This window comes from Cetorhinus maximus, chromosome 13, assembly GCF_964194155.1.
Source record: "Cetorhinus maximus chromosome 13, sCetMax3.hap1.1, whole genome shotgun sequence".
Classification (NCBI taxonomy): Eukaryota; Metazoa; Chordata; class Chondrichthyes; order Lamniformes; family Cetorhinidae; genus Cetorhinus; species Cetorhinus maximus.
Genome location: NC_135891.1, coordinates 90485757 through 90499480, shown reverse-complemented (window position 1 = coordinate 90499480; position 13724 = coordinate 90485757). Strand labels below are relative to the sequence as shown.

At 43.7% G+C, this 13724-nt stretch overlaps 1 protein-coding gene across 1 annotated transcript in view; it reads right to left on the bottom strand.

The window, feature by feature from the left end:
- LOC144688799 (phospholipid-transporting ATPase ABCA1-like) overlaps window positions 1–13724 on the bottom strand; it is a 132275-nt gene that overhangs the window by 100673 nt on the left and 17878 nt on the right. The window contains exons 3-7 of the mRNA XM_078555751.1: window positions 11899–12136; window positions 10904–11037; window positions 10212–10328; window positions 8217–8405; window positions 3657–3871 (exon numbers count right to left, since the gene is read on the bottom strand). Coding sequence (XP_078411877.1) covers window positions 3657–3871; window positions 8217–8405; window positions 10212–10328; window positions 10904–11037; window positions 11899–12136 — 893 coding nt within the window. The remainder of the gene's footprint in view (window positions 1–3656; window positions 3872–8216; window positions 8406–10211; window positions 10329–10903; window positions 11038–11898; window positions 12137–13724) is intronic.

The window sequence follows — 13724 nt, the reverse complement described above, 5'->3', positions numbered from 1 at the left end:
GGGCCATTAGCAGCAGAAGAATTGTGCTCAAACATAATCTGTAACCTCATGGCCTGGTATATCCTCAACTCTACCTTACCATCAAGCCAGGGGATCAAACCTGGTTCAATGAGGAGTGCAGGAGGGCGTGCCAGGAGCAGCACCAGACATACCTAAAAACGAGGTGTCAACCTGGTGAAACTATAAAACAGGACTATTTGCGTGCCAAACAGCATAAGCAGCAAATGCTAGATGGAGCTAAGCGATCCAACAACCAATGGATCAAATCTAAGCTCTGCAGTCCTGCCACATCCAGTCGTGAATGGTGGTGGACAATTAAACCACTCACTGGAGGAGGTCGCTCGACAAATATCCCCATCCTAATGATGGAGGAGCCCAGCACAGCAGTGCAAAAGATAAGGCTGAAGCAGTCGCAACAAATCTTCAGCCAGAAGTGCCGAGTGGATGATCTATCGCAGCCTCCTCTGGAGATACCCAGCAACACAGATGCCAGTCCTCAGCCAATTCAATTCACTCCATGTGATATCAAGAAATGGCTGAAGGCACTGGATACTGCAAAGGCTATGGGCCCGGACGACATTCCGGCAATAGTATTGAAGACTTGAGCTCCAGAACTTGCCGCACCCCTGGCCAAGCTGTTCCAGTACAGCTACAACACTGGCATTTACCCGACTATGTGGAAGTTTTCCCAGGTATGTCCTGTACACAAAAAGCAGGACAAATCCAACCCAGCCAATTACTGCCCCATCAGTCTGCTCTCGATCAGTAAAGTAATGGAAGGAGTCATCACTGCTATCAAACGGCACTTGCTTAGCAATAACCTGCTCACTAATGCCCAGTTTGGGTTCCGCCAGGGCCACTCAGCTCCTGACCTCGTTACAGCCTTGGTTCAAACATGGACAAAAGAGCTGAACTCCCGAGGTGAGGTAAGAGTGACTTCCCTTGACGTCAAGGCAGCATTTGACAGAATGTGGCATCAAGGAGTCCAAGCAAAACTGGAGTCAATGGGAATCGGGGGGAAAACTCTCCGTTGGTTGGAGTCATACCTAGCACAAAGGAAGATGGTTATGGTTGTTGGAGGTCAGTCATCTCAGCTTCAGGGCATTACTGCAGGAGTTCCTCAGGGTAGTATCCTAGGCCCAACCATCTTCAGCTGCTTCATCAATGACCTTCCTTCCATCATAAGGTCAGAAGTGGGGGATGTGCGCTGATGATTGCACAATGTTCTGCACAATGTTCAGCACCATTCGCGACTCCTCAGATACTAAAGCAGTCCATGTCCAATTGCAGCAAGACCTGGACAATATCCAGGCTTGGGCTGACAAGTGGCAAGTAACATTCGCACCACACAAGTGTCAGGCAATGACCATCTCCAACAAGAGAGAGTCCAACCATCGCCCCTTGATGTTCAATGGCATTACCATCACTGAATCCCCCACTATCAACATCCTGGGGGTTACCGTTGACCAGAAACTGAACTGGACTAGCCATATAAATACTGTGGCTACAAGAGCAGGTCAGGGGCTAAGGATCGTGCAATGAGTAACTCACCTCCTGACTCCCCAAAGCCTGTCCACCATCTTCAAGACACAAGTCAGGAGTGAGATGGAATGCTCCCCACTTGCTTGGATGAGTGCAGCTCCTACAACACTCAAGAAGCTTGACACCATCCAGGACAAAGCAGTCTACTTGATTGGCACCACATCCACAAACATTCACTCCCTCCACCACCGACACACAGTAGCAGCAGAGTGTACCATCTACAAGATGCACTGCAATAATTCGCCAAGACTCCTTAGACAGCACCTTCCAAACCCACGACCACTACCACCTAGAAGGACAATGGCAGCATAGATAGATGGGAACACCACCACCTGGAAGTTCCCCTCTAAGTCATTCACCATCCTGACTTGGAAATATATTGCTGTTCCTTCACTGTCCCTGGGTCAAATTCCTGGAACTCCCTTCCTAACAGCACTGTGGGTGTACCTACACCACGGACTGCAAGGTTCAAGAAGGCAGCTCACCACCACCTTCTCAAGGGCAACCAGGGACAGGCAATAAATGCTGGCCCAGCCAGCGAAGCCCACATCCCGTGAATAAATTTAAAAAAAAAACATTTGACACCATGCTCCCAAGCAACTGTTCTACTCGGAACTTGGTGGTGGCAGGAGACTCCCAGGAGGGCTGCAGAAGCACTTCAGGTAGGCCCTCAAAGAGCCCCTGAAGAGATCAAACATTCCTTCCAACTCATGGGAGTGGCTTATGGCTGACCAAAATTAAGAAGCTTTATTCTGGAAGGCAAGCAACACAAAGAGAAAGACTTTGTCGGGAGCACACAGAAGTGAAGTTAAGCCATTGGAGGGAGCGTACAAACCTCCAAATGCCTCATCTGCCTGACCCTTCATGCGCCACCTGCCCAGCATGTGGCAGAGTTGCAGATCATGCATTGGAGTAATCAGCCATCTCAGAACCCTCTAATCAAAGTGGAAGGAAATAGTTGTCAACTCTGAGGGATTGCCAAAGAAGATGTCCCCTTCCTGCCAATGGCTGTGCAATTTTGGGGCTCCCTGCTCTTCAGACAGTGCAGCAGTGAAACTCCAAAACTCCAGCCTTTAGAAGAACACTCCTGACATTGAAAGGTCAATTTTAGAGTGTTTTATAATTTAATTTTATCATGCACACATGACAAACCAACCTCGGGGAGGTTTTGAGACTTATTTTGGGTCATATTATATAATCTAAGTTTAAAGTCATGGGTAATCATATAATCCATCTCTACCTATACCACATTAAAAATCTTATGACCATACAGACTTCCCAAGTTTACTTCCAGTTGCCATGCTTTTATCACACCTTGTGTGTCACCTTCCCCAGTCCCAGCTCCTTAGCCTCTGTGGTAGAGAAAATGCAAAGCACCAAACAATGATATTTCTCTACTTCATAATATGCATTTGCACTCGCAAACGCACACACATGCAATGCAGAAACAACTGATTGGGCAGCATGGAATTAAACAGATAGGGTGTGGAGCGCTCGGCTTGTATCAATACTTTCCAGGATTGGACAACTCCTGGGCAGCCTCAAAAACACCAGCAGCTCCCCCTTAAAGTGAATGGGACCAAGATGGGATACATGCTGACCCCACTCAGTTACATCAAGTTATGGTGGTGGCTGAGAAACAAGATTCAAATGGTCCAATTTTCTGAAGCTGCTGTAGGTACTATTTTGAATCATGTAACAAGTACAGAATCAGTGCACATTATTTCCACAGACAGTCTAGTGCCAAAACTTCTTTTACTTCAAAAAAGAATAAACAGCCGTTGGGAGATAACGTCATAAAGAAATTAATGGAAAGTGGTTTTATGCATTTGCATAGCACAGTTAATTACTTGAATTTGACAGCAGACCTAAATATTTGATCGCTCAAGGGTAATTTCTGGAAAGGCCTAGAAAATATTAAAACAAGACGGCCAGGAATCTCCCAGGCATCGATTGCACTTCACCACCAAAACTCTGCATTAAATATGGCAGAAACTCCTTCATGCAACTGAGTGAGGTTTCTGGTGAACTTATGAAGACAGAGCAGCAGCAGCTCAGGAAATTCCCAGCCCATGTTCCCAAAGGAACTTAATTTGGACAACACACAACCAGACCTGTCCTTGATTTTATTGGTCCGAGTGACATCATCAATGTCCATCCTGATCTTGTACTTGATGTGGCGCTGAAGGTTGTGCGACTCACTGCCCGTTGGCTCCTCAACCAAAAACACAACACCAGCCCAGAACTGTCTCTCCTCCAGAAGCTGCAATGCCCGGACCACTAACTTCTCTTCAGTCGGAACAGCTTCTAATTTATTCAGAGATATGCACTGTCAAAAACAGAGAAACTAGGATTTTAATATAATTTGTAACTTGGAACAATGTCTATAAGTAACAGAAACAAACCTCTTGGGGGAGGAAAAGAAAAGTTAAAGCAGGATTATGGTTTATACTTTTATGGAAAACCCCATGGCAAGAATCAAGGACTTTGTGTAGGATATTAAGGTTAAAAAGTGTTTGAGAGAAAATATGAGCGAAATCAAAAACTAGTGATTAAATGATACCATGTTTCCATTTTAAAAGGCTGCAGATTGTAGCTGGAGGCAAAGAAATAAAACTGTAGATGTTGGGAATCTGAAACAAAAAAAGAAAATAGTGGAAATACTCAGGCTAGTCAGCATCTGTGGAAAGAACAGACATTAATATCTTAATGACACTGGGTCACACAAGCCTGCCTTTAAAATTACCGTGTGTAACACGAGTCCCAGGCGTCAAAGAACAAAGCCTCTGGTACAGGTTTCATGTTGCAACAAACCCAGAGGGACCACAGTTTAAATCAGAGACTACAAGCTTCTGTCAATGAACAGTCACACTGTCCACTATATAGAGACTTGTTCACACAGATGGCACCTGTGCATGTGCTAAGGTCTCTATTGCTTATCTATGGGCAGAGGCAGGATAGAGGGGAGTGGAAGCACTCCACTAAGAACATAAACAGGGCACAGCTGACTTAAGAGCACCATCTAAAATAAGTTGATCACCAGGTGCCTGTATAAACAAAATAATTTGAGAGATTTATTTATAAGCCTCATCCTCTGTCTCTCTCCACTGAGACTTCTCATCTCACTCGATTTTGTCAGTGATCAGTGTTCCACTGAACTTTTCCTCTTTCATAAGCTTGTTTTTCAGATGCGGTCTCTCTCCTTTCTGCATCCGCTCGGCGATGTAGTCAAGGATTATCATAGTCTCCCACACTAACTCATTCTTTCCCAGGACTGCTATGGAGAACCTCACCTCCTTTAGTTTCCTACTTTCTTTGATCCAAAACAGTTAAGCTTGGTGTCACTTAACCACTACTTCCTGATTTATCTTTTGTTCTCTCCAACACTTTTCAACTTTGGTGCTGTCCAATACTGTGTCCCTGACCTTAGTTTCTCAACATCACAGTTTATGACACATAGGGCTGGATTTTACAGTCCCTCCACCGGCATGTTTGAAGGTGGTTGTGGCGGGGGTGTTGGGCAGGCTCCCTCATGGCTTTCCCAACTGTCCCTGACCTGTCTCCTGTTTTATGGTGGGTGGGGGAGGTATCAGGCAGCCTGCTCACCATTGGGACTATTGAGGTGTTTAAGTGACCATTACCGCCTCATTCCATCTCCACCACTATTTTACCCTTGGCAGGGGGTGGCCCGTGCCAGGTGGGTAACCCAGCAGCTTTTACTGCACAGGCTGGTGTCAGGTAAAGGGGGTGGGGGGGGTGGGGTGGGGGGAGGGATGGGGCAGCGACGGGATAACCTTCTTTGGGGGATCCAGTGCCCAATGGAGGCACACCCCCTCCCCTTTAACCATATCCCATCCCGGCCTCTCAAACCTGGCCCCCAACCCTTTTTACCCTCCTCTTTGGGATCTGCCAGCCAGGCCCTGCTGATACCTGGGACTTACCTTGAAGTCTGACTCCATAAGCTCTAATCAACCCTTCAGGGTGTTCAAAAGCAAAGAAAGGAGCAGAGAAAATTGAAGAAAAAAAGCTTGTGTAAAATTGTTGCAGTTCAATGGAAAAGGAATTATTTACAGATATATTGTTCCTTGGGACTCTAGGTTTGATGCATCTTTTAATTAGTCCTTAACTAGCAGATCATGGATAAAAGGACAGACAGGAACCACATGCTTTATGTTTGAATCAGCAATTTCCCACCAGTAAAATATGTCTCAAATGATTCTTATATACCAAAATTATGTACCAACAACCATTCTTCAAACATGCAGTACAAACATAAGCTCAAAGTACCAGGCAATTTGGCAGCTAGCTGGTTTCCAAAAGTCATAACTCATAAGTGGACAAATGCCCAGACTGTCTGTTGATAACCAGGCATCTGAAAATTGTACAGCCACTCATTTTAGCTCAAAGCTTGGAATCAAAACAGGGGGTTTGCTGTGTCAAATGAGTTTCCACATGCTTCACCCAGTAAATAAAACACACACATTGACTACCACATCTATGTTGTTATTTAGGTACATTAAAAGTCAACTATTTGGGGTGAAATTGGACATCGAATTGGATTGGTAGTGAATCGGCAGCCTATTTTTCACTCTGCCTGATCTCCTTTCCACTGAAGCTCACAAGGTGATTGCTCAAATTCTTTTTGGAGACTCATTTCCTAGTTTTTGTTGCTTTTACTTGCTTGAAAAATATTGCCAAAATTCTTAATTTCAAAGTCAATGTAAATTAAAAACTTGTTCAATGAAAAAAAAATATTGGCCCACTATTTGCTCGGAGCCCATTTCACACTGCTGCCTCTAGACTAATGTCATACCTATTGCGCTTTTAATCAGCTTAGATAATGATTTGGGTGGGAGGAGAAATTTTTACAGACCCCTGCTGGTGTGTATTTGAAGGCAGGGGAACAACAAATTAAAATGGGTGGTGCCTTCACACTCTTCCCCCTCCACCCACCGAGCTGTCCCCCATACTATGGTTAGCAGATAAGGCGCCAGCCCAACTGCTCTTCGGCCTATTGAGGCCCTTTTGTTGCCTTTTAAAGGCCAATTAAGGGTGTCATTCCTCCTCTGCCGCCATAATACTTGGGGGGGAGGGGGGAGAGAAGAGAAAGAGGCAGAGGAAAGTGGCCAGCCCACTACCTTCCCAATTCAGGTGAAAAAGGTGGGAAGGAAGGGGGTGCACCTCCTTTGGGGTGCCCCCTGTGCCTATTCAGGGCACCTACTCCAAAGATGGTGGCCCATCCTTTCGCCTCTAGAACTCAAGTCCTCCCATTCCCCTCCCCCACCTTGCTAGGGTCCCTGGACCCTCCCTGACCAAAAACCCCAGACTTATTTTTTAGTCCAGCATGCATGGATCTTCCTCCCAGGACTCCCTCAAGGTCCCAGCAGCAGCTACTTTTGCATTTTAGTGCTGCTGGGACTACTCAGCTGCCAGCCAAGGCATGACTTCCTGTCCCTGAGAGGCAGAGGCTCCACTCTCACCTTGTTAAGGCTGCCTCCTAGTGTGGTATTGCTGCAGGAAAGCCCTTGTTAAAGTCTGCAGGCTCACAATCAACTTTTCTACGGGGATGGTGAGGAATATGAGCCCCGCCCCCCCCTCCCCCCACCATACCCACCTCCTTCCCCCCACCATCCCCACCCACAGTAAAATTCACCCCATGGAGTATTGTCCCATGACAGAAGATACCAGTAAGCTACAAAGGTCACTAACAATGTAAGTGCATTCCATAGCAGGATAAATTCCATTCCCAGCTGCTTCACATCAGGGAGTTGCCATCACAGCCACAATATGAAAAGGGCATCAAAATAACATTCAATTTAATTGACTATGGCAGTTGAATTTACTGAGGATTATTATAAAACATGAATGATTAACTTCAATTAGAACATGAAAAGCTCGGCGCCACTTTATGACTATTTCCTAAGTCACCTCACCTTTGTGGTGGGGTCTGATGTTTCATTAAAGGGACTGAATTTATAATAAAATATTGAATTTCTTTAGAACATCCCACAACTTAAATTAAATAACTTTCAGATCTATATCCCGAGAATAATTTTCCCAATAAGCTTAACATCCAATTCGCAAGAGTTACGTTCTGGTCCAGCTCCCAGCTACTTGTGAACTGCTTCGTATTTCTGAGTGGCACTTAGGATATATTTATAGTTTTGTAATATTGAAACAGTCAGCTAACATTCTTACTGCTAAACATCAGGGTCAGGCTCCACTCCCCTCTGTAACTTCATTTGAATTGGATTTGTAGAAACAGTGCTCGATATGAAAGCGCCTCAGGGATATTATTAAACTATATTCCAGTGTATGCCTTTTAATACTAGCTAGCTCACCTAAGCAATAATTGAGAGTTTTTTCTGGATCCATCGAACAGAGAAATGTAAAAAAAAATGAAGTAGTACATACGATATGAAAATTCCCTTAAACTATTGATCATAAAAATACAATGTACTCTCATATATGACTGAAGTTGACTGGGTCAGGGGGACAGAGATGGAAATGAAGCACAGTCCAAACTCAAATCTTTTTCAATTATGGATGCACCATGACTTCCAAAATGTGCAGATTAAAAAGAGTGCACTCCATTTTTAGAGCTTTGACCAAGTTGGGGATCTTTCTTGTAACCAGAAGGCTTTGGACTGCTGTAGGTTTTAACAGAAATATACCTCAATGACATGGGACAAGGAGTTGACCATCTGATCTACTTCTCTGTAAGCTTGTTTCCAGGTGTAAATGGAATTCTCACTCTCCTGAGTTTGGCTCGACAGGAAGTTAGCAATACTTGCCGCACTCCAGGAGGTAGAATTAAGCTGTAGGTCAATAAGGCTGGTGATAGCAGGGTTCTTCAGCATTTCCTGGTAAAGACAAAATAGCAAGTTTTCATAAACATGGCAAGTATATTTAATAATACAGTATTGAATTAGGTAAGGTTTCCCTTCTTTGCCCATGTGCCAGAAATGAGAGGTTGAGACATTGATGTTTACACTCAAAAGTTTATTAGAGGAATTGTTACTCACAGATGACACACAAGATGATGCGAAGGCTGTAGGAGAACTTAAGGCTGGAATTTTATAGGCGCCTGGGAGCAGGATGGCAGAGGCAGCTCTCGGAGGCAACACCTCCTCTTGGAAGGGGTTAGAAGGCTTGCCTTAAGCCAATTAAAGGCCCGCTGGCCACTAAGTGGCTGTGGGGCGAGCCGACCAAGTGGAGGCGTGCTTGCCACCGACTTTTACAGTGGAGGGCGATGACCTCATCCCCAGCGCAAAATGCAGCCCTGTGTTAAAGCAGATAAATCCAGCAGTAGAGTGATCAGCCCTGGTGTCCCTAATTTAGCCCTTAAATCATCTCGTTTTTATCCCTTAGACATAGGCAATTAAATCAGACTTCTCCCATGACTATCATGCTCACTTTATACCAACTGCCGTTTGCTCATTATTCCACAGATTTGCTGACTGTGGTGGTAAGAGATGAAAGCTCCATCGTGAGTTTCAAGGCTAACTTAGCTGTCTGCCTTCTCACAAAAAAGGCTAATCTAGGAGATCACAACCACACCAACCATCTTTCATGATGTCAAATTCAAAAGGGGCCTTTGGGAACTAATTTTTCATGCGATGTGGGTGTCACTGACAAGGCCAGCATTTCTTGCCTATCTGCCCTTGAACTGAGGCGATTTCAGAGTTAAGGGTCTGGAGTCACATGTAGGCCAGATCAGGCAAGCATGGAAGATTTCCTTCCTTAAAGGAAGGCATTAGTCAACCAGATGGGTTTTTATGACAATTGATGACAGTTTCATCATCATCATTACTGAGACTAGCTTCCAATTCCAGATTTGATTAATAGAATTTAAATTCCACCAGCTCCCATCATGAGATTTGAACCCATTAGCCTGGGCCTCTGGATTACTAGTCCAGTGACATTACCACCACACCACCATCTCCCCCAGGGATCAACTGCTTGTTGACAGTCTCCAGTTACTGTATGTTTCAGCAGGTGTCTTTAAACACTGACTTTTTGCTACAAAATAGAGTTTGTAACATAAAATGGATTATTTAAAACAACCTTTCCTGGTTCCTAATATCCTTCAACTCTGAAAAGTTGGAAGGAGCCTGAGCCTCAGGAGGTCAAGTCTGGAATCAATGGAGATCCTGAGCAATAGCTGACTCTGCCCTCTCATCAAAGGGTTTGGGTTGTGTTAACCTACTATAGACCTTAGCTTTGTTGGCCCACTGATACATTACCTTTGCCTATATTGAAACACTTGCAGGCAATTTATCCTTCTTATAATTATTAAACACTTGCTTTTATATAGCACCTGATCATGCCATTTGTCTCAAAGGTAATCATATATAGGAAAATGCAGTTATCCAGCACTATTCACAATCAGCACCACTTCTTCTATGTAATTTGATTTGGGGAGCATATTGCATATCTTTCTCTCTCTTCAAATAATGCCATAGAACTTTTAATGTCCAGTTGAACTAGTAAATGGACCTAGGTTTAAAGTCTTGCCCAGTGAAGGACTCCCTCAGTCCTACACTTCAGTATCATGTGTTTAAGTCCTATAGTGATGCTTCAATTGACATTGTTCTGACACAGAAGCATGATTGCTACTGAAGCAAACTAATACAACGTGTGAGAATGAGGGTAAGCAGAGCACTAACTTGGAGGAGACGGATTTCCTGACTACTTTCCATAAACTTCCGGATCTGGGGTCCAGCTTCATTCCACGCTCCTCGTACCTCCTGCAACAAACTGAGATCCTCAAATGTTCTGTTAACCTGATAAGGGAGGAGCAAAGATAAACCATTAACAACTTCAGTGTTGAAATGCTTCAACACATTCAAGCCAGGTTTTCAATTCCTACTGACATGGTCTGGTCATCCTGCACTAGCATGTTGTGGACAAGATTTACTCTCATCTAATAACAAGTGAAATTAATTGATAACCAGTTGCTCAGATTTTAGTTTACTTGGCACGAGTTCATGGAGCAATGAAAACGGCAACTAAGTCAATCAAAACACTTCTGTTTGTTCATAATAGCTGCTTATGGGCTGTACAGGTCTAATACTTTGTATGGTGAGAAAGTTGTTTAGATTTGTTTCTTTGGTCCCATTCCAGCATGTCACTAAAAGTTAGAAAATTCACTGTCCATCAAAACTTTTTAATTAGCTTGTTAGTGCATAAACAGTGTGGTCAATCAAAGAATCTTCAAATTGACTGAAGTCATCATGGTCAACATAAACTAACTCCTCATAAGCATTCCTACCTTATTCCGATTGTGTACTTTATGGACACTGGCCACACCAATTACACAGACCTAAGACAAGAAATTTTCACCCCTAAAATCAAGTACCTCTTTCATTATCTTCAGTGTAGCTGGAGTATCCGGAGTATATAGAATCTTCCCCACAAAAAACGGCTTGATGCTTTTCCACATAACCAAAGAGTAAGATTCAAGAGTCTTAAGTATGTCATTACAGTGAGGTGCTATGGAAAGCAAGGGGAGAGATTCAGTTCAGCAGAACACACTTACACCCCTCTTAACATTTAATGCATTATTAATGCTGAGCCCCATCCTCACTTCACAGTTGTACTAATATCATCAGCACGCAAAATAAAAACTTTTATCTTGAAAAAAATGGTACAAAACCTCAGGGCTGCATTGGATTCTGAACTGAGATTCAAGTGCTACATCCCATCCATTACCAAGGCAGCCAACCTTCAACCTCTGTCTCTGTCCTGACGTAACCATGCACACTTCTGCTTAACTTTTACTCACCACTTTGTCACCTCCAGACTTGATTTTTTTCAGCAACTCCTTGCCAATTTCCGAGTGCCACCCTCCCTAAATTCCAACTCATCCCAAAATCCATGCTAGCCCTGTTCCACTATCATCCCCATCTTTATTCCTTGCATCCTTGTACTTCCAAACTCGGAATCCCACATCCTACCATCAGCCCCAGGGGCTTCAAGCATCCTTCAGCACTCAAGAAGTCTCTTCCCCATCTTTGATCGCCCATCCCTCCTCCAACAAACTCCTTTCCTCAATACCTTCAGCCACCTCCCAATTCTCTTTCTAACCCTACTCAAGTGTAATATCAAATGGTGAAACATCTAAAGATGCACATCAGCTCCAGCCTCAGAAGAGTGCCCAGTGCTGGATTTCCAGTTTCTATAGCAGCCAACCTATGGATTTTCGGAATGAGATTGCCAATTACTACTGAATTAGGGGCAGCTTTGCACTGCAGGCCCGAGCCCATTAGGAATTGGGCTGAGACTGCTTAAATTCAAAGTATTAGATCTTTTTACTTTCAAGATTTATTGAGAGAGTAAAAATTCAGTACTCACCTGTTAAGTTGCCAAAATTGATCATTTTGTCATCTGTGCCATTCCTGCCAAATAAGGCCTTGTAGTCATCTTCCTCATACCAGTTCAGGAAAGGTATCTGCAGGCCACCTCCATCTGGATGCCCACAAACTATTTTTGATATCATCCGAGATATCATCTTTGGTGACCCAGTGGTGTTTGAACTAGTTAACCACCGCACTGCATCCCGGAATTCAGAAAAACTTGTCATGTTGGAAAACTTGTTACGAAATCATAAGAAAACAGAAGAAAAATACATAAAACATTAATAGATGCCATAGTATTGAAAACCCCAGATGAAGAGCCAAAGTCCTACTGCAGGACACCAGAAAACAAAATGATTGAAGACAAGGTAAATTTAACAATGGTAGCTGGTTAACACTTGAATTGAGTGCTTAAGTTGCCTTTTAGCAGCTTGAAACAGTGTGTTCTTGTGTTTTATATTTATTGTGATTTACTTTTTACTATCTTAGATATCTCACTGAAGTCCCTGTTCCGTCACATCCTCTCAACAGTGAAAAGCAAGCGCGTCTCTAATTCTTCCGAATAACTCAGGTCTCCCACTCTTGGTCTTTCCCTATGTCACCTCCAGAGCTACAATATTTCCCTTACACACCTTTGTGACCAAAATTGGGCAAGGTACTCGAGCCGTGAACTAACTAGATCACAATGGAGCTTTACCACATCTCAAATTTGTGCTTTGTTGTTATCCACTGGTTATTAGAATAATTTCTGTTAATAAAATACCATGAAACAAGGCTTTCATTCATGACTGCCATCTGGAGCTTTCACTCTGTTGAGCACTGAAACCAACGACCTACTCACAGGCCCAGCCTCAGGGTCAGCAAAGGGGTCCTCAATTCACAAGGTGAGTCTTTACAGGGACTCTCTCCCAAGCCACTTTATTACAGGAACTTTCTATGCACAGATTCCAACAGTCTGCATGGTTTTGGTCCACAAAACCAAAATCCTCTGTTAAGCCAGTGTGAAAACATAATTCTCTAAGCAAAATGGGAGAAATTCAAATAAAAAGAAAAAAGAGAGGAATATTTGGGATTTTCTATAGATGACAGCTAATGAAATCCTTGGAATGTGAAACTTTGACTTGTATGATTTCCTGTTGATTATGAGCGCTCATTCCGACATTTCCATGATTTGTCGGTGGGTTGTTAGTTTTGGAGAAAGTCAACACAGTCTTAGGAGTTGAACATTACAGCTGAGCTCCAGACTCCACCCTGCCCAAGGGCATTGCTGCTGAAGACTGCCTAGTCCACAAGCTGACAACATTTACAAGGCATTTAAAAAAGCTGACAATGGCGCATAGACAGGCCCATATTCCTCCACCCCCAACAACCTGGTTGTCACCCATTGGTCGGAGTTGGAGTTTGCTGTGTGTAACTCCCAAGTTCAACAATGAAGCACTGGCAAGGAACTGGAGGGCAACTCCCTCCTGACCCCCAATACACTCACAGCAATGTTTATTGCCTTTGATGAGAAGGAAATTGGAGACAGTTATTGGGGGTGGGGACTGGAAGAACTATGCTGTGCAGTGACTACAGGCATCAGCTTGGGTTAGTTAACTGGGATCACCTTTGCATCCAAATCAGAAGATGTTGCATCTCAACCCCCTGCATGTTTACATATTCCAGACTAACATCAGGACAAAACTGCATCAGCAGAGATACCATCTCCTTCAGGTGAGATGTTAGAAAGAAATGTTGTGAAGAAGACATAAGGAATTTGCAGACGGATGTAGAAAAAATTTGGCAGATGAAGTATAATGTGGGAAAATGTGGTGTTTGGCAGGA